The 20,971-nt window shown below is 35.3% G+C and overlaps 1 protein-coding gene across 7 annotated transcripts; it reads left to right on the top strand.

The window, feature by feature from the left end:
* Positions 1 to 131: 131 nt before the first annotated feature.
* Positions 132 to 20,783, top strand: LOC114181786 (cleavage and polyadenylation specificity factor subunit 1). 7 transcript variants are annotated; one of them, XR_003603923.1, is made up of 27 exons: positions 132 to 623; positions 3,103 to 3,249; positions 4,049 to 4,202; positions 5,704 to 5,839; positions 6,891 to 7,036; positions 7,606 to 7,701; positions 7,822 to 7,874; positions 8,070 to 8,201; positions 9,999 to 10,050; positions 10,166 to 10,285; positions 10,413 to 10,544; positions 10,715 to 10,843; positions 11,047 to 11,124; positions 11,461 to 11,601; positions 13,702 to 13,796; positions 14,069 to 14,265; positions 14,523 to 15,301; positions 15,684 to 15,764; positions 15,852 to 15,917; positions 16,004 to 16,081; positions 16,793 to 17,020; positions 17,107 to 17,238; positions 17,317 to 17,493; positions 17,807 to 17,992; positions 18,800 to 19,182; positions 19,555 to 19,793; positions 20,702 to 20,783. XR_003603923.1 is itself a non-coding variant. In XM_028068340.1 (26 exons), exons 1-26 carry the CDS (start codon positions 319 to 321, stop codon positions 19,667 to 19,669), a joined length of 4,335 nt encoding a protein of 1,444 aa, XP_027924141.1. In that variant the 5' UTR covers positions 132 to 318; the 3' UTR covers positions 19,670 to 20,192. The 7 variants fall into 7 exon arrangements, 5 of the variants coding, with proteins under 5 accessions (XP_027924141.1, XP_027924140.1, XP_027924142.1 ...); XM_028068340.1 differs by lacking the exon at positions 20,702 to 20,783 and having other exon boundaries at positions 10,718 to 10,843; positions 19,555 to 20,192; XM_028068339.1 differs by lacking the exon at positions 20,702 to 20,783 and having other exon boundaries at positions 19,555 to 20,192.
* The last annotated feature ends 188 nt before the right edge of the window (positions 20,784 to 20,971 follow it).

Genomic DNA, 20,971 nt, shown 5'->3' with positions numbered 1-20,971 from the left:
ATTCATTTTATTTTATTTTTAATAAATATAAATTTATTTTATGTATAAACTTGAAAAGCATGTGTAATAATTATACAATGTCACTAATTTTCTTTTCTTGTTAAATTCTTCAAAACTATTTTCCAGCCAAACTCAAATTCTTTTTCCCTCGCCGCGGAGAGTGAACTACACAGACAGATATCAGAGCGAGGGGACACAGAAACACCAGTCCCGCCGAACCTAAACCCTAATCGAGGGTTTAAGCTCCAACATAACCCAATCCTTTTTCTCTTTAACAGTTTCTGTTCCGGATTTCAATCTCGCGCGTCTACTTCAACCATGAGTTTCGCGGCGTACAAGATGATGCAGTGGTCCACTGGAATCGAGAATTGCGCCGCCGGCTTCCTCACGCACTCACGAGCCGACTCCGTTCCGCTACAGACCGACGACCTAGACACCGAGTGGCCCTCCCGCCCCAGCCGCGTCGGCCCCCTCCCCAACCTCGTCGTCACCGCCGCCAACGTCCTCGAGGTCTACGCCGTACGCATCCAAGAGGACCAGCCGAACAAGGCCGCCGACCCTCGTCGCGGCACTCTCCTCGATGGAATCGAGGGAGCCTCCCTTGAGCTCGTGTGCCACTACAGGTTTCGCCTCTTTCCGCTTATCTGTTCTGGAGTTTGAATTGTGCTTAGATTAGTTCATTTTTGAGAAATTATAATTGGCGATTATTTCCTCGAGACCATACATTTTTAAGCTGTGTAGGGTAGTGGTGTGAATTTGCAGCGGCGACCAACCAACGAGGTTGCATTCCCGTCGAGAGAGGTGCTCACTTAAGTGTTTGTTCACTTGTTCTGGAGTCTGCATTCTGATTATATTAGTTTATTTAAAGAAATAGTAAAAATAGCGATTACTCAGAAATGATCTGGACTAGGCATTTGAGCTGTGGTAGTTGTATGGACTTGCTGGAATTTAGAATGTTTAGTGCCAATAGTGGCTGGGTTGATTATAGGGTAAGGGGTTCATTTCTATAATGTGTCGAACAACTGACAAGGGTTCCGATTGCAATTGAGAGAGCTGCGCACATTTAGTGTTTTGTTCACTTGTTCTGGAGTCTGAATTGTGATTGGATTAGCTTATTTTAAAGAAATAGAAAATAGCGATTAGTTTCTTGGAAATGATCTGAACTAGACATTTGGACCATGATTGTTGCGTGATTTGCTAGAATTTCATGGGAGGGGTTAGTTCTCCTGACAACGTGGCAAACGAAGGTTTGATTTTCCATCGAGAGAGGTTTGTCACATAGAGTTTCTGACTGTACTCAAATATGGTTGTGTACATATATGAGAAATTAGAAAGAAAACTGTGGTCCATAAGATAGTTTTTGTTTTGTAGCTATTTTTTAGTTCTTGTTTGCAATTGATGGTACATTGTGGATTGAGTAGTGGTGATTTAGTATGTGATAATTTTATGTGATTGGTTAATGTTGCAGTGATGTAGATTTGGTTTGCAGCTTTGTTATTTTGCTGAATTTACTGTTGCAGTTAAGGGGAGAGGCTGTGAGGATTTAGTGGAATTCAGGGGTTGGGTCTTGTGGTAGCTATGACGTGGCAGATCGAAGTTTGAATTGCTCATGTTCACATTTAAAGTTCAACCCTGCTGCAAACAAGATTGTATGCAAAGCAGTACACCCACAATGTTATCGATATCAGAAAATATTGGGAACACCTAAAAGTCCTCTACAAAAATATATCAGGAGCCATAATAGATTACAGTAGAAGCATCACAGACAAAAGGAAAATACAGTATATGCATACAAATATGTTTGGGAACTCATCTTGATTAGAGATAAGACTAAATTGTAGTATATAAGTAGGTGTAAACCTCTCTTCACTAAGTCGCTTTTTTGTGAGATTGAATTACTCTTAAAGTCTACTTTCTTAAGATGGTATTAGAGCTATTCAAAGCCTATCCTATTCAAGTTTGTTGGGACTCATGTCACCTGCTATCGGGTTTTTCTCAGTTCCATGCTTGAGATGTCCAATTCTTGGTAAGAAGGGAGTGTGTTGGAGATGCCACATTGACTAGGAATAAGATCACACTATAATGTATAAGTGAGTGCAAAGCTCATTTACCATATTGGTTTTATAAGATTGAGTTAAACTTAAAGTTCATATTCTATGAATCTTATAAACAATTTATAGGGTTTGGGTTGGGTATAAGAATCCAAAACATTGATGAAAAACAAAATTAGGGTTTCTTTTGCCTTGGGTCTCGGTTGGGCTGACTCAAAGGTTTTTTTTTTCCTTATGATAGAGGTGTGGAGGTGTAGCTTGATTTCTGCAATGATAATTCTGCAATGCTCAAAGCAGCTGGTGTGCTGCTACAGAAAACCCGATTTGCCAACACTTTGTTATGATGGCAGGCAAAGAATCCACTGCTTACCACCATGGCCATTAATTGATAACACTGAGTATTCCTGTGATTAAATAAAAGGGTAGTGAACAAAAGAGCTTATATTTTTTCTGTTTTTTAAGTTCTCATAGCAATTGATAGGTATGTTGTGGATTGAGTAGTGGCAATAAAGTTGTGATAATTGTAAGTTTTTGGTTAATGGTGCTGGGATTTAGACTGGGATAATGTTCAGATTTGTCAGTTTGCTGAATTTTCTGATGGAGTTGAGTGTGGAGCATCTTATGCCGCAATATAAAAATCTAACCGGGGTGCTGATGCTGGAACATAAATGTGAAATTTGTAAATATTTATGTTTTCTTAAATATTGATTTGTAATTGATATGTACGTTAGTGGTCATCAAGTGGGTTTCCTTGATGGTACCGGATATTGAGTAGATTGCTTGCTCTTGCTCCTTTTAGCCATTGTTTTTACTGACAGACTCAAGTTTTACGTGAATTTAAAATGTGATGTTTGGAAAATTTATTTTATTTTATTTTCATTAAGTGTTGTATGGATTGGGTTAAGGGAATTTAGTTAGTGATAATCACATGGATTTCCTTGGTGATAATGGAAATGTTGGACATGACCGATCATTTGCTTCTTTAATCTATTGGATTTAGTGATTGATTTGGGCATCTTACCTGACACATGCTATTATACACATGATCCAGGTTGCATGGTAATATTGAAACCATGGCTGTGTTGAGCATTGGAGGTGGTGATGCTTCTAGGAAGAGAGACTCTATCATCTTAACTTTTGCAGATGCAAAGATTTCTGTTCTCGAGTATGATGATTCTATTCATGGACTTCGAACTAGGTGAGTGCATAGTTTAAACTAGCTTATCAACGACATATCTTTTTGTTTTGTTAAATTATGTTATTAATAATGTCATATTTGGCTCCATAATTCTGAGGACTAAAAGTGAAAAGAATCATTAGTGGAAGGAAAAAATTAGCCTTCAAATTTGTTAGGAGTTCCATTGAGAATAGATTTATCCAACTCTTTGTTATACTCTTACTATACACATTTTGTGCTACTTGTTTGATATTAAAATGGTTAGCTACTTAGTTGAATTGCGGGGTATCGTATTCTATTTGGAGTGTTATGAGTAGGTGTATGGACATTCTAGTTCAACATTTAGGTTGGAAGACTAGGTTGAATCCTCTCATCAAGATGCTTTCTGTATTAAACAGTTGTCATCAAAACCTCTCCATGTGGCCTGCTTATGGAAATGATTGGTATTGTGGTGAAAACTTTAACTATGTTCAGTCTAGGTTGGGGTGTTTTTGTTATGTTTGTTTTACTTCAAGGTGTAAAGAGAGAAATGTTTTTATTTTGACGATATTTGACTGCCGTGATATAAGTCTACCATTGTCTTTTCGAGGGATTGAATATGGTACAGGGCTTGGATAAAGCAAGTTGTTGCCATTTCTTTTTGTTTTGTTGTTTACGGACAGGGTGTTGAATATAACATAAAACAGTTAGTTCATTGACTTGTAGCATGCCAGTACTCATTTGAGAATCAGAATCCAAGTCATTTTACATCAAACTCATATCGCCTTGTGTAAAGGATTTAGTTTATGTCTTGTCTTTAACTCTTGTTTCTACTTCCTAGTTCTTTACATTGTTTTGAGGGTCCAGAGTGGCTTCATCTGAAAAGAGGAAGAGAACAATTTGCAAGGGGACCGGTGGTAAAGGTTGATCCTCAAGGCAGGTGTGGTGGAGCACTTATATATGATTTGCAAATGATAATACTAAAGGCCACTCAGGTTTTTCTCTTTCCCTTGTGAATTTAAACACTTTATTACATACTATTCCTTTTTTACCTGTTTATTAAAAAGAATCATTGTTCACTAGAAATAGAAGGGATAGCCTAAAATTCCCGGTCTCTTTTCATGTTATTAAAGGGAACTTGCTTGAAATATCCATTATCTTTTCTTGCATGTGCACTAGAAAGTAGGATTTGGGTTCAAGTTTTAGGGTGTTTAGTCATGCTGTTGCAGGTTTTGTTTTAAATTCCTCATATTTTCTCCAAACAGGGATAAACCTGTTTTGGTAAACCTGTTTTGAAAGTCCAAGGTTTCATCCAAGGCAACATCTTTAATTTGAATTGCAATTACATAAAAGGATCGATTCTAATGATTTGTTGTGGATTTGCAAACCATGCAAAGGCTTCCCTTCATTGTGTTTTGTGCCTTGATTTGTTTTACATCAATGGGCTCTTAGGATTTGGTGGTATCACATATTCAATTTGCTGGATTCTGTCCTGTTATTATAACTAAATTTCAATTGTTTTCTTAATTCTCTTTCGATTCTTAGGTTGTTTAAAATCATTTCAAGGCTACAAATCAACCTTTAAGGGTTAACAATCTTTATCTGTTTTCGTCTATTTGGTGGGATTTCAATTACCTAAGCTGCAGTTGACCTATCCAGGAGTTCCTATGGGTGGTAATCTCTTGGTCCACACCTTTAGTAACTCTTAGAAAGTGAACTTTAAATTTAATTCAATCTCATAAAACTGACATATAAGATGAAGTTTGCACCCATTTTTATACATTAATTTGGCCATATCTTTTAATCAATGCAAGTTTTTCAACACACTCTCATACTGAGGACTGAATATCTTGAGTATGGAACTAAATATTTGTGGGTGGTCAGAAGCAGGTGACACAATGACTTAACAAATCTGGCTAAAATAAACTTTAAAACTATCCTGGAAAGTATATTTTAAGCCTAATTCTACCTCGCAAAACCAGTTAATAAGATTAGGTTTATACTCATTTATATACTATAATTTAGTCATATTTCTAGTTGATGTGGGATCTCCAACAAGAACATGTCATTTGAATGATGATCTAGTGGTTAGACCGTGTTAGTAGTTTTTATTGGATTAGGAATTAAGACAGCTAGGTACCATTGCAATGTTATACAAGTAGTGATCTGGTGCTTTTAATTAAAGAGAATGCCTTAATTTTTAGGATAGTGTTACATTAAGCCAGTGATTGTATTGTACGTGCATATTAATGCAGAAGAAGAATGGGATCCAATCTAGGGATTACCAGGTTACCTGATCTTTTGTTTAATAATTTTCAATCAAGTAACTGTGACGCAAACAACCTGTTGTAACCCAGCGTTGCATTCTGTAATCCACAAAACATTTAAAATCAACGTTGATTCATTTTGTTAGTTAATTTATCTTGAAAAAAATTCTTTATCTATTATATTTTTTATTGTTTTTAATCATATTATTCTTGTATTGTTTTTTTTCAGGCTGGTTCTGGTTTAGTTGGGGACGACGATGCCTTGGGATTTTCAGGAGCAGTTGCTGCTCGAATCGAGTCATCTTATATGATAAACCTGCGTGACTTGGATATGAGGCATGTAAAAGATTTTACGTTTGTCCATGGTGCGTGAAGAGAATATTAATATTTATCATCTTGTCTCGATTATGTATTTATAAATTATAAAATAAAACTTCTAGCTCTTTGATGGAATCTATATTTAGTTTTGATAAAAAATGGATCAGTGTTGCTAATCGTAACATCAATATTATAAGTTTCTTTAAATGCATGGTATATTTCCTTTCTGATTTTGTCGTGTGGTGGAGGGAAGAAGAAAATTGGGTTTAATCCAAAGGGTGCAAAATTAAAGAAGAATGAAACCATCCTCGTTAAAGATATCTCCCTATATCAGCAGCAATAAGTATGTATGAATCACTAGAAGGGACATGAATCACATTAAATCCACAAGAAAGTTACTGGCTCCAGTTGATGAACCATTCTGCAAATTTATTTCCCTCACAGTGAAATAGAACTCGTAACTTTAATATAGCCATAATAAATGTTAGAAGAAAAAAGGATTGTCTTTGTAAGTGAACCCTGCCTTAGTGAAACATACAAAGAAATTATTCCTGTAAGTTTGAAATAACAAGGCCTGCTTATGCACAGTAACAAGGCCTACTTATGAACCCTGCCTCAGCCAAACAAGGCATAATGGATTTGCACATTAATTCTTTAGTTATAAACTAATAACCATTTTATTTTCTATATGCATGTATTTAATTCATTCATACACCGATGGAAGAGACAGACTTACTTTGTTATTATAATACATGGTTCAAATGTATAAATAAACATTTTTTGGCGTTTGTGCACAATAAATATTGACTATTGGTTTGATTAAAATGACATGTTTCTTAAATTTATTTTCTGTTTGCTTATTTGGTAGCCCTCTTTTATAATTTGAATAATTAGTTGTGTTGTTTCTGGATCAAAAACTGAATTAACTAATTTAAAATAATTTACAATAATCATTTAAAAATAAAAATACAATGGATTTTGGTTCTGGTGCTTTATTGTATTACTTGTGTATCTATTTTCTTTGCATGAAAAGATAGTAATATGCATAAGTTTGTGTTAATTTTTACTTAACAAGTATTGATTTAATGTGTCATACAGGCTACATTGAACCTGTAATGGTTATTTTACATGAACGTGAACTCACTTGGGCTGGGCGTGTCTCATGGAAGCATCATACTTGCATGATATCAGCACTTAGTATCAGTACAACCTTAAAGCAGCATCCACTTATTTGGTCAGCTGTTGTAAGTTCAACGTAGATGCCTAGATGGCACTTCAATGTGATTTTAAAAACTGACAATAGCAGAAATAAAAGATTTTTACCCTCCGAAGTTCAATATCTTAGATAAGCAGGAGTATTTAAGATATGACTTGTTTACTGACCTCGTTATTGGTGTTTGCTATGTATTTCTTTTTTATTTAGAATGCTCTTTTCATTATATAAATTTTGGTTTTGTTTGTACTTAACTTGCAGCCAAACAAAATTAGTGTAACTAATGGTGTCTGTTATATTGTTTAAACAATTTTAGTTTTGTTGTTGCTTAACATGTAGGCTAACAAAAGTGAATGTGAGTAATGGTGTCTATTATATTGACATTTTTTTTAACAATTTACCATCTCTTCCAATGTGAGATCTCTTTCGTAAATGATTAATCAATGTGCCCATGTACTCCTTATGGTTTGAGTAATATTTCCTCATGGAAATCATATGTATTTTAAAGTCCAGCATCTTTTGACTTCTGCTGATTTTCGCTCCTCTTTTTTACACACTAAACTGTTTTTGTAAATTTTTCTGTTGTATTAATTTTGACAGAATCTCCCCCATGATGCATACAAACTTCTTGCTGTGCCCTCACCAATAGGTGGTGTTCTTGTAATAGGTGCTAACACTGTTCATTATCACAGTCAGGTAAACGAGTTGCATAGGCATATTTAATTGTAGTTTTGCGGGTGTTTGTATTTTTGCATTTTATTGTTTTTGGTTTGCACTATACAGGGAATAATCTAATTATATAGGTTGTTTTTGCAGTCTGCTTCTTGTTCATTGGCCTTGAACAGCTATGCTGTTTCACCTGACAATAGGTGGTGATTCTTTCTCTGTCATATACTCTTCATTTAAAAGGAAACAACATTCTTAGCGTTAGTTTTTACAATTATTTGACATTACCCTCATTTTTCATACTGTCATTTGACATCCTCGTATGCACATTGACTAATTTCCTCGACTTGTATTTGGATGTTAGCTTTTATAACCCCAATTCCCTTCTGTATTTCCAGTCAAGAGATGCCGAGATCAAGTTTTAACGTGGAGCTTGATTCTGCCAATGCAACTTGGTTGTTGAGCGATGTGGCCTTGCTGTCTACAAAAACTGGCGAACTGCTATTGCTTACACTTGTTTATGATGGAAGGTATGCTAATTTTTCATTTTATCTCCCTCATTCACATTCTTTATGTTGTGAGTCTTATGTTCATTTTAGCTGATTAGGACCTAGATGTGTAGATTGATAGTACTCTCCAACTGACTTATAACAGGAATGTATCATTTTTCTTGCATAAAAGAATCTTACGAGTCTTTCATAGTTCTGTAGTCTATTCCTCTACTTGCATATGTCACATTCTTTATGTTGTGGGTCATATGTTCATTTTAAGCTGATTAGGAGGTAGATGTGTAGATTGAAAGTACACTCTAACCGACTTACACAGTGTTTGCTTCCGCTTCATTACTGTTGAAGTGGATGGATATGCAAGTGTCCTGCATGTTTGGTTTAGTTGATTTGAGAGGATTTGTGGGAGAGGCGGGATGGGTAGGGATTCAAATCCTTTCATAGCTGAAGAGATCCATTATGATTTAGTGTATGCACAACATTTTTTTCTTTTATTGGCAAATGTTAGTTGTTAGTATTATGTTAATGGAGGAGTTGAACCCACAACCTCTTCCACTCTCTCTTCTAACTTTACTGCCAAGCCAACTTTATAACTCCTAAGTGTTAGTGGGGGGAGTTGAACCAACAATCTCTTCCACCTTCCTTCCAACTTTTGCCACTATGCCAACCTTATATATAACATTACTAAATTGGCCATGCTTTTGTTTTAAATCACGCCTAATGACCCTTGCATGATGCTGTTAAGGTTGCGCTATTGTGAGAGGTGAGAATATGTTGTGCAACCATTAGAATCGATTACATAAACGTGGGAATCGATTATACAGCAGGGAACCAATTTTATGGAGTTTAGAATCGATTCTTTGGCCTTAGAACCAATTATGTTTATTGCGAAACCGATTCAATGCATTATTTTGTCATGTGGAGGGTGGTGTGGGCGCTGGTGTGATGGCTGGTGGTGGCTGTTGTGGTGGTGGTGGTTGTAGTGCTCGTGGGTAGTGCTGTTGACGTTGAACAGTTGTGTGATGGTTCTGTTGGAGCTTGTGTGGTGGTTGGTTGTGTGGGGATGGTGCTTCCTTGCTTGCCCAGGAGGTGCCCTATTTCCTATGTTGTGATGGTTGGTGGGCTGAGCAGCAGCTCCTGTGAAAGAAGAAGCTGCTATAATAATAAAAGAATAATAATAATATTAGATTTTATTTTAAATTAATTTTAACTAATTAGATTTTATTTTATATTAATTTTAATTGCAAGGACAATGGTGTAATATTACATTTTAATCTATTAAAACATTTTTTTTTATCTATCACATCTATCAAATCATTCACAAACTTTCCCTTCAAATCTCTTCACTTTGACCTCTCTATTCCTTAAAACAAACAACACCATAATCCCTTCTCTATCCCCTCAAATTCATCCATTCACTTTACCTCAAATTCATCCATTCACTCAAACACAACTTTGCATAAAAGAGAATCTTACCATTCTTTTAGTGTTTTTGTGGTCTATCCTTTTTTTTTTCATGCTATCGTCTCATGCTTCTTTTTTGAAAGTGGAAGGTGTTTCTGTACCCAAAAGATTTTATTTATTTTTTTATCAAAGAAAGAAAAAATAAGTTTTTAAATTCGTGATCTATAGTAGATTGGTAGATGGAAATCATTTTGAAGAGTTATAGACTAGACAGCGTGATTGAAGATAAAAAAGGAGTTGATGCATTATCCCCTCTTCCATCTGTTGTTGCATTTTCATGCGCCCTAGGCATTACTAAACACAATTATCGTATAATCTCCTCTGTACATAAATCAACAATTATTGTTTTTCATTCAGGGTTGTACAGAGACTTGATCTTTCCAAGTCAAAAGCTTCAGTTCTGTCATCTGTAAGTTTGAAAATTCTACACCTGTTGTGTTAATGTTGTTATAGATTCAAATCTAACATTTTCAGATTAATTTTCTCATTGACCAGCTTTTCTAATATTTGCATTATTATATAAGGGTATTACGACCATTGGGAATTGTCTGTTTTTTCTCGCCAGTCGGTTAGGGGATAGTATGTTGGTGCAATTTTCTTGTGGATCTGGTGGTTCAATGTTGTCATCCAATTTAAAAGAAGAGGTAATGGAGGAGGTTTGTGTTTTGGTTCTATGAATATTTCTAGCAAGCCTGCTGTCATCTTTTTTCATTACTTCTGCGTTCTCTATCACTAAGGTAATTTATAACATATTCCCTTTCAACTTTGTAGGTTGGTGATATTGAAGTGGATGCTCCATCAAAGAGATTGCGGAGGTCACCTTCTGATACTTTGCAAGACATGGTTAGTGGTGAAGAGCTCTCCTTGTATGGGTCTGCTCCAAATAGAACAGAATCAGCTCAGGTAGTGTGTCGATATGGATAGAGGAAAAGTCTCATGAGATTTAGTGGGCATCTTAACGTCTTTTAGTTGTTTATAGATGCATTCGTTGTTGTCTTTTCTGTGGTATTTTCTGAATTTCTTTTGCATATTAAATTTGCTGAACTACTTAAATAATTATATTTTTGCTGCAGAAGTCCTTCTCGTTTGCTGTGAGGGATTCATTGATTAATGTTGGTCCTTTGAAAGATTTCTCATATGGTTTAAGAATAAACGCTGATGCAAATGCTACAGGGATAGCCAAACAGAGTAACTATGAATTGGTTAGTAAATTTTGTGTTACTCGTTTTAATCCAGGCTCTATTACTTTTTACTTAGACAGGGAAACAGGTCGGGGAGTGAAAGAAGTTTTTGTAGCACCTTCCTGTATAATAGTAGTATTCCATAGAGTTTGTTTACATTATGCTTGTCTTAGTTTAATTCCTCTCAATGATTTTTAACTTACATATATTGAGCCACTATGCAGGTGTGCTGTTCTGGTCATGGAAAGAATGGTTCTTTGTGTGTTCTGCGGCAATCGATTCGTCCAGAAGTGATTACTGAGGTTTGTCCATGGTTTTCGTTGTTGGGACATGTTTTAATATATGAAATATGTTTATGATATAATTTTTAAGTTTTTCTTTATGTCAATGAACAAAACTTCTGAAACTTTAATTTTTTTATACTTTATCATTATAATTACAGAATAAGTCCATTATTATCAGATACATCAAACATTTAATATACTAATGCTACTTCCACCCATCTAGTTGTTTGTTTAACAATTTGTTGAATGCTCTAAAAAGAATCTAATAAATTATGAATCAATTTCTGATTGACAAGCTTGCAAATGGTATTCAACATTCATACGTTTTTTTTTGTGTGTAATGCATACTTTCAGGTTGAACTTCCTGGTTGCAAAGGAATTTGGACTGTGTATCATAAGAGCACACGCTCTCATAATACCGATTCTTCTAAGCTGGCTGATGATGATGATGAGTATCATGCCTATCTTATTATTAGTTTGGAGGCTCGTACAATGGTAAATACAGTATTTAGTTTTAGAAGAATAAGCTATGGCTAAAGTCTAATACGTTTTGATTTTAATGTTTACTTGTCGATTGACTTTGTAGTCAAATCATTTGGGAGTGCGGAATTTAAGTATTACATCAGTGCCTAATCAAAATGGTAGGTAGGTTAAATCAAGCTCCGAATATGGATATATAATTGGGAATCACATGACATTAGTAATGGTTCCTATAATACAACATTTCAGAGATAGTTCTATACGAGTATGTGTATATACGTGATGTCAAGTATTTTATAAACTTGTATTATAACTTATTTCTATACTTCCTTTGATTTTTTTCTTTTTTTTTATATTTTTATTGTTAATTTTCTTAATTGGAAATTGAAGACTGGTGCTCATGAGCTGACTTATTGGTCTCTACTATGCAAGCAATGTGGGCATCTAATTACAGTGTCTATAATCATCGCTGAGTTTTATCCACTCAACCTTCATGTCTTTGTCATGTCTACTTTTGTCTCTGTTGGCCGAGTGGCAAATCAGCTTTCTTCATCCTTTGCATTTTGGGAAGCAGGGCAGATTAAGGGTGTGTTCTTTTGAGGGGATGGATATGGGGGAGAGTGTGAAGATAGATTTGTATAGATTTTGGTGGATGAATTTTTGTATTTTTTTGAGTGGATTTAGAGAGTAAAGTGAGTGGATTTGGAGATTAGTTTTATGGGAGTTAGTGAGAGATTTGATTGATGTGATAGATAAAATTAATTGTAAAAATAGATAGAATTAAAAAATTACCAAAATACCCTTGATGAAAAAAGAGAATGATTTTGTAATTTGATGTTATAAAAATAATTATAATTAATTAATACAAATTAAAAAAATTTTAAAATTGTATAAAATTTTAAAATAAAAAAAATTAAATTTTTATGAATGTAAAAAAATTTATCCAATTAAATTAAAAAAAAATTATACAAAGTTATATAAAAAAAGTTAAAAAAAAGTAAAAAAAAAGTTAAAAAAAAACACACACGACACCGGTGTCAGTCCCTTTATAACCGAGGCACTGGTTACGTAACCGGTGCCATCACTCACACACACTTACAACATCGGTTAGCTAACCGGTGCATATCACCACCCCACCACGCGCTGCAACAACAACCACCGCCAACCACTGCCACCCTTCATCCTCTTCCTCGACCACCACACCAAACCACCTCATCTTCTTCCCCCTCCATGGACTCAACAATCACACACACCATAACTCACCTCTCAAAAACCATATCTCACCTCTGAAAACACCACTGTGCCAGACCACCATTCAGAATGACACTAGTGCTTCCATTTTAAACTCATCTTCCAAAATTAAACAATATACGACAGAATCTGGCAGGAAATATTGGTCAGGAATCTCGGTAGAGAGGAAGGAATCTGGCAGAGAGGAAGGAATCTGGCAGCAGATGCAGGTGCTTTACATGGAATAAATAGAAAGGGTATTTTCGTCATCTGATAACCATTCCACACTATCTTCGCAGTTTTGAGGGGATGGATTAATCCATCCATCCCCCAAATACGCACTTGTATATCCCGTCAAATCATCGAAAGTGAACGAGGTAGATGACCAAAATCTGCGCTCTCAAATCTGATTCAACAGTGCAATTCCTTCATACGAACACTGCGTAAGGGTCAACTATTTAACTCTTGAAAATTTGGGTTTCTTTAGTGAACTAAGTTTTGCAAGATTGGGAACCAGAAGTCCACTTGTTTGTAGAAAGTTTAGTTTGCTGGCAATGGAGAGGCATTTAATTGGACTGCCAATGAAATTCGGGTTTTGACATTTATATAGTAAATAAGGGAAAACTCAATCACAGGCATGACCAAATACCTAATTTATGGATAATAAAAGAAAATTAAGTAAAACAATCCTTTGTTTGATTCCAGGGGATGTCAAGCTTCAACATCATTTTTAACTTAAAAAGTTGGCTAGACTGAGGCTTTATTCTTTCTTCAAAGCTCATCCGCCCCCTGATGTGTTATCCGTTATTACAAAATTAAATCATAATAGTTTGTCATGGTTTACATAACGAAGTTACTTGTGTTTTCTTGGCCAATTTTTAACAGGTACTAGAAACAGCCGATCTTCTGAGTGAGGTTACTGAAAGTGTGGACTATTATGTTCAAGGAAAAACACTTGCTGCGGGAAATTTATTTGGAAGGTGGGTCTTTATTGGCTGGTTATTGATGTTTCTGTAAGAATAAAATTAGAAGATGGGTTATAATTTTACTTTGTTAGTAGATTTTTACCATTTGACTGGGATTATTGATTTCATATTGCATGGAGCCATGAACTGTTATCACTTGCTGGTGAAATGGAAAGTGTGTTCTATGTACCTTTATTTCCCTTTTAATTTTCATCTAGTCCAATGTCTGTCACAATTTTCCATAATTATAGAAATACAACTAATGCTGTCCCAGTTTTTATTCATAGGCGTCGAGTTATCCAAGTGTATGAACGTGGTGCTCGAATTCTAGATGGTTCTTTTATGACCCAAGATGTAACCTTTGGAGCTTCAAATTCAGAATCTGGTTCTGCTTCTGAGAGTGCTGTAGCACTTTCTGTTTCTATAGCTGATCCATTTGTCTTACTCAGAATGAGTGATGGAAGTGTTCGTCTTCTGATTGGAGGTAAACTTTTGGTTAGTTATTTTCCTTCTAACAAATTATATAAATTTCCACTTTCATAGCTCTCATAAGCTTTGTCCTCTTTGTCTATTATATGCTTGCGTTACTTGTGCTGCTTGTTACTTGTGCTGCTTGTTTTCACTATTTTGGAACCTACAAACATGGATTGAGTTACATGGTGCAGGCATCTAAAATGCTATTTAGCTTTGTTTTCCCCTCTTTTTGTGATGCCTTTTTGTCCTTGTCATTTCAATTTACAGATCCTATTACCTGCACAATTTCTGTCACTTCACCAGCTTCATTCGAGAGCACCAAGGGATCAGTTTCTTCATGCACACTGTACCATGATAAAGGACCTGAGCCTTGGCTGAGGAAGACTAGTACTGATGCGTGGCTTTCAACTGGTGTTGGTGAGGCTATTGATGGTACTGATGGTGCTGCTCAGGACCATGGGGATATTTATTGTGTAGTTTGTTTTGATAATGGCAACCTTGAAATATTTGATGTGCCCAATTTCAATTGTGTCTTTTCTGTGGAAAATTTCATGTCTGGAAAGAGCCATCTTGTTGATGCTCTGATGAAAGAAGTACTAAAAGATTCTAAAATGGGGGATAGAGATGGAGTGGTCAGCCAAGGGAGGAAGGAAAATGTACCAGATATGAAGGTTGAAGAGTTGGCTATACAGAGATGGTCTGGGCAACATAGCCGTCCATTTCTTTTTGGGATTTTGAGTGATGGAACTATTCTTTGTTACCATGCTTATCTTTATGAAAGTCCAGATGGTACTTCTAAAGTTGAGGATTCAGCATCAGCGGGAGGATCCGTTGGCCTTGGCACTACCAATGTTTCCAGGCTTAGAAATTTGAGATTTGTTCGTGTGCCCTTGGATGCATATGCTAGGGAGGAGACATCTAATGGATCACCTCGTCAACAAATTACTATTTTTAAGAATATTGGTAATTATCAAGGATTCTTCCTGTCTGGGTCAAGACCAGCTTGGGTCATGGTGTTGAGGGAACGACTTCGTGTTCATCCACAGGTCTGAACAAATCCATCATTATCTAATTATATCCATTTAGTGTTTGTGGTATAATTTCTTTCTAGATTTGTTGGGGATACCTATAACTTTTTACATGGCTCTTCTTTGTAATGAGTATGTTCAATGAAGTTGGACAAGGCTGTGACAATAAATTAGCTGCTCTTAATTTAATAGGCTTTTTAGTAGGCTCCACTACCGATTGCATTTACCAACTGATTGGTCTGCATATTATGTTTGAACCCTCATGGGTTGGCTGTACATTGGATGACTGCATTTTTTTTGCTTGATTTGACTACCTAAATGTAAATTATAATTCTTTTTGATAATACTTTTTTATACAGAAGAAATTTGAAAAATTATCTTACTGTTGTCTTCTATGCAGCTATGTGATGGGTCTATTGTTGCTTTTACTGTACTTCACAACGTGAACTGCAATCATGGACTTATATATGTTACATCACAGGTAAAGGATGATACTTTGCTTTTATGGATAAATTATCACAAACTAGATATATACTTGTGGCTAACGTTTTTTTTATCTACTCTATAGGGTGTTTTGAAGATATGCCAGCTGCCTTCTGGTTCAAACTATGACAGCTACTGGCCTGTACAAAAAGTTAGCTTTCTACAGCTCAAAATATAAATTCTAGATTTTCTACCTGATTTGGTTGGATCTTTTCTAATTTGTGATATCATTCTTAGATTCCACTAAAAGCCACTCCACACCAAGTAACATATTTTGCTGAGAAGAATTTATATCCACTTATTGTCTCGTTTCCTGTAAGTACATCTATCTTTTTTAATTTGCTTGAAATGCTCAAGAACATAGTTTTTAGGCTTACAAGGTCATATAATTCTTACTATTTTAATAACAATTTCAAGCATTTTTTGTGGTTGGAGTCTTAGACTTGAGTATTCGTCAAAATTTGGATCAGCTTATTTTCAAACTTTTATTTCTTGCAGCTTATGAAAAATCTTGACACAATGTAATTATTTTTCTAATAAGCTTAAACAAGATGTCAAATATTTTTCATAATCTAAGTACTTGTAGTCACTTACACGCAGTACATCAAGCTGTTTTATACTTTTAAGCTAAGAATTAGATTGCATAGACTAATCCTGCTTATGAAGTTTCTTCTTCCATTAGCTTGTGTTCTGATTAGTAATTATATTCTATCTTATCCGTGTATTTCTTATTATCCAATAAAAAATATATGTAGGTTTTTCTTACGACGTAATATCCAGTCGCTAATTTGTCAATTTTAAGTAATTTAGCTTATTTGTGCATTCAATATTTGGAACTAAAAATTGATGGTTTTTATATTTTTTTTGGCCTAGTGCTAAGCATTTTTTTCCTACTCCATTAATTGAATTGTTCTGTTGTTTATTATTGTAATAATTAGAAGCAGCAATTTTATTGATTGCGTTTTAGTTTTTAGTCACAGATTTTTTATTCAGAAAGTGATGCTACATTTTAATCATTCTCATCAGGTTCTTAAACCACTAAATCAAGTTATTTCTTTGGTTGACCAAGATGTCAACCATCAGAGTGAGGGTCAGAATATGAATTCTGATGAGCAAAACCGCTTTTATCCTATTGATGAATTTGAGGTTCGAATTATGGAACCAGAAAAGTCTGGTGGCCCTTGGCAAACAAAAGCAACAATACCTATGCAAAGTTCTGAAAATGCCCTCACTGTGAGGATGGTTACCCTGCTGGTAATGTTTTTTTCTTCACTTTTGAAAATGAGATGCTGATAGCGGCTGATCCTTATAAATTTCTCTGAAATCTATCTTTGTTGTAGAATACAACCTCAAAAGAAAATGAAACACTTTTAGCCATTGGGACTGCTTATGTGCAAGGAGAGGATGTTGCTGCAAGAGGACGCATCCTCCTGTTTTCTTTGGGGAAAAATACTGATAATCCACAATCTCTGGTATCCACAAGCCCTTCACTCTAAATTTGGGTGATGCCTTTATTTGGACACTGTCATGGATATTCATCTTCTTTACAGGTTTCAGAGGTGTATTCTAAGGAATTAAAAGGTGCTATATCTGCCTTGGCCTCACTTCAGGGCCATCTATTAATAGCGTCTGGTCCAAAAATTATTCTGCACAAGTGGAATGGCACTGAGTTGAATGGTATTGCATTTTTTGATGCACCACCATTACATGTTGTGAGCTTAAATATTGTGAGTGATTGTTCCTTAAATCTTTTACTATGATGAATAAATGTCCATTAGAAAACATATTTAGTTTGGTTACGCAGTTGTGTCTTTAATGTTCTGAAGTTTCTGTTATTGAATTAAAATTTGTTGGTTGGGTCAAATTAGTAGTGTTTTCTATGTTGTTTTCAAGAGCAATAATATTTCATTGTGATGCTTGATATGATAGAGTTTTGAAATGTGACAGAGGAACAAATAACATGAGAAATACAGATGAGTGTATGCTATCGAGCTTTTTATTTTCCCATGTCTTGATTAGTGGTTGTCGTCATTTTGGTAGGTAAAGAACTTCATCCTTATTGGCGACATCCATAAAAGCATATACTTTCTCAGTTGGAAAGAGCAGGGTGCTCAATTGAGTTTATTAGCCAAGGATTTTGCTTCTCTCGATTGTTTTGCGACAGAATTTTTGATTGATGGAAGTACTCTTAGTCTCATGGTTTCAGATGATAAAAAAAATATCCAGGTTTGTCTTACGATTGAATAGTAATTTACTTTTTTCATTTTTTGTGATGTGCATTTACACTTTTGAAAGTTTTCTAGTGCAAATAAAAGGAAGTTCTTCTAATTAAAATTTTTTTCTCGAACATAATATGAAGAATAATAACATGCATATTGGTTTTTTTGACTTGTGTCTAGGAATTCTTTTAGTCTTTATGGACCCTTAGCAGTTTAATTTCCATAGGAAGGTTCGTCTTGACTAAAGACTTAGCTCTCTTTGTAATTAGGGTTTTGCCCCTGTTTAGTCTCTAGTCAAGATGCTTCCAAAGCAGAGACAGAAAATTGTTTATCAGAGAGAAAATTTTACAGTCTTTAGTGGAGATGCACCATCCAATGGACCATAGTAAAATGAACAGTCCCGAATACTAACAGGCATCAAACCTACTATTCCCCAAATTGCAAGATGAATCTTTAATATGAATTTTCTATCTATGATAAACAATTTTGCCTGTTAAAATACAAACTTGTTAAATCTACAATGACCATATACTGTTTTGCGAGGGTCCAACCTCAACAGTGATATGGTTTGACTGTATTTGATCTTAGAAACAACTAGAATCGAATTAGAGTACCCTATAGGCTGTCGCTAGCAATGTTCCGTCAAGGTAGTTTTGTTTCCTGATTCACCATTTAGAAGAATTCACTAAGGGTAGCTTAACCTGAAAATTTTCCTTCCCCTCAGTTCTTTCCTTATTTATATCTTTGTGTTTAGTTTTGTTTTATTATCTTGTCCTTCCCTTGACATAAGTCCTTTGAAATGTATGATGCACAGATTTTTTACTATGCGCCAAAGATGTCCGAGAGTTGGAAAGGACAGAAGCTTCTTTCAAGAGCTGAATTTCATGTTGGTGCTCATGTGACTAAATTCTTAAGATTGCAAATGCTATCCACTTCAGATAGAGCTGGTTCAGCTCCAGGCTCAGATAAAACCAATCGTTTTGCGTTATTATTTGGGACCCTGGATGGCAGTATTGGCTGCATTGCCCCGCTTGATGAAATCACATTTCGTAGACTGCAGTCTTTGCAGAGAAAGCTTGTTGATGCTGTAGCCCATGTTGCTGGCCTGAACCCCAGAGCTTTCAGACAATTTCAGTCAAATGGAAAGGCTCATAAGCCTGGCCCTGACAGTATAGTTGACTGCGAGCTGCTATGCCAGTAAGTTCATTCTTCAGCCAGTATTACTGTACGGGGGGTTGAAAAATGGATATTAAACTGAGTCTGCGTAAGAATTAAATATAAAGGCTGTTGGTTATTCTATAAATGTTGAAGAATTGTGATTTGCATCCACCAATTAATGGCCCTATAAAATGCATAAATCTTGAGTGTTTCCAAAATGAAATGGAATAAATAGGGGGATAATAAACCAAAGTAACAGTGCAAGACAATCTAGGTAAATTTGTTCACTTGCTTAGTCTTTCTATGGGCTATTAAGGTGAAAAGCTATACCTTATACTTACAGACGTTACCTGTTTCAGATGTTTACATTTGTCTCTTCATATTTCATTATATGCTGCTTCTGTGTTACAGTTATGAAATGCTTCCATTGGAGGAACAGCTTGAAATTGCTCATCAGGTTGGGACAACTCGATCACAAATTCTCTCAAATCTAAGTGATCTGTCTCTTGGAACAAGCTTCTTGTAAGCTCGGTCATCTTTTGTAGATCAAGGGACAGTGCTGCCATATTTTCCCATGCTGTTAGCATCTGTTTATTTTGATTCGATCAGGCCTTGTTATCGAGAAATGCTTTACTATGTCGAAGGCTCGGGTAAGTCATTAGATCATGTAGCCTAATTCTCTTACTGCCGTTGGAAACAATGAAAGCAGACAGTATTAGGATAGTGATATCCATAATTGATTCCAATGGATGTTTTATATTCTGTATTCTGTACATCAAAGGTCAATTTGCCATGTGCCTCATGCATGTCCTTTAATTATAGTTATGTAGACCTTGTAGTAGTAGGAGAGTCTGTTTTATTTCCTAACGGACGAGGTCGATGTAAAATGGATTTTGTTCTCCTAAAGAAACAAGTAGGAAACATAACCCCACTATAGAGGCATATATTGTTCTGTATGTCAGCATTCAGAGTTCTCTGTAATATGTAATTATTGGTATTATTATTTTTCACTCCATAATATGACGTATTAGTTGCAATTGATATTTTAATCTGTCATGGCTGTTAAGAGATATGGAGTTGGTTTAGTGTAGAAGTTGAAGGAGAGAAAGATTAGTCGTGAGTTTGAATTCTTATGTTAACAATAACTAACATATTAATTACTAACATAATAATAACTAGCATTTGTAGATAAGACAAGTTGTCATGTGCATCTGTTGTGGATCAGTCATGATACATGGGTGTATCCACTGATATTTTAAAAATAGTTCTCTGTTTTGAAAATGAGAATTAGACTATCATCATAATTAACAATATTGGGAACATTAAGAATGATAATAAATTGACCAAATTATACTTCTATGCTTGGTTGTAAATTGTCTTTGCAACCATAATTTAAGGGTGCAATCTCGGACATTACAATCGTGATTGTAATTACATTTGTCTGCAAATTTACCTATTGCATCAAAATCCCCCTTATAACAGTAATTTAAATCTTGCTTCCTTGAAGTATAAAATGGAATCTAAATGTACTACCCTATCTGCCAATATCTTATCTAAGGTTAAGATTAATCCTTGGAACAAAAGCCAGTGGCTGCTGAAAAGTTAGCATTCATTTCATGCTCCTCACCTGACCGGAAAAAGCAAAAAAAGAATGATTGGATGCCACCAATTATGTCCACTACTAGGAAGACGAATGCTGAATCTCTTTGGGGCCTCAATTACAAATCACCGAATGATGTGTTTCGGCAAGATTCAATGATTCCATTAGCGAACTTTTATGACCGGATACTATACCTCACAATGTATAACCTCTTATAATCACTTAATA

The sequence above is a fragment of the Vigna unguiculata genome, chromosome 4, assembly GCF_004118075.2.
Source record: "Vigna unguiculata cultivar IT97K-499-35 chromosome 4, ASM411807v1, whole genome shotgun sequence".
In the NCBI taxonomy this organism is placed as follows: domain Eukaryota; kingdom Viridiplantae; phylum Streptophyta; class Magnoliopsida; order Fabales; family Fabaceae; genus Vigna; species Vigna unguiculata.
This window is presented reverse-complemented; position numbering and strand designations above follow the sequence as displayed.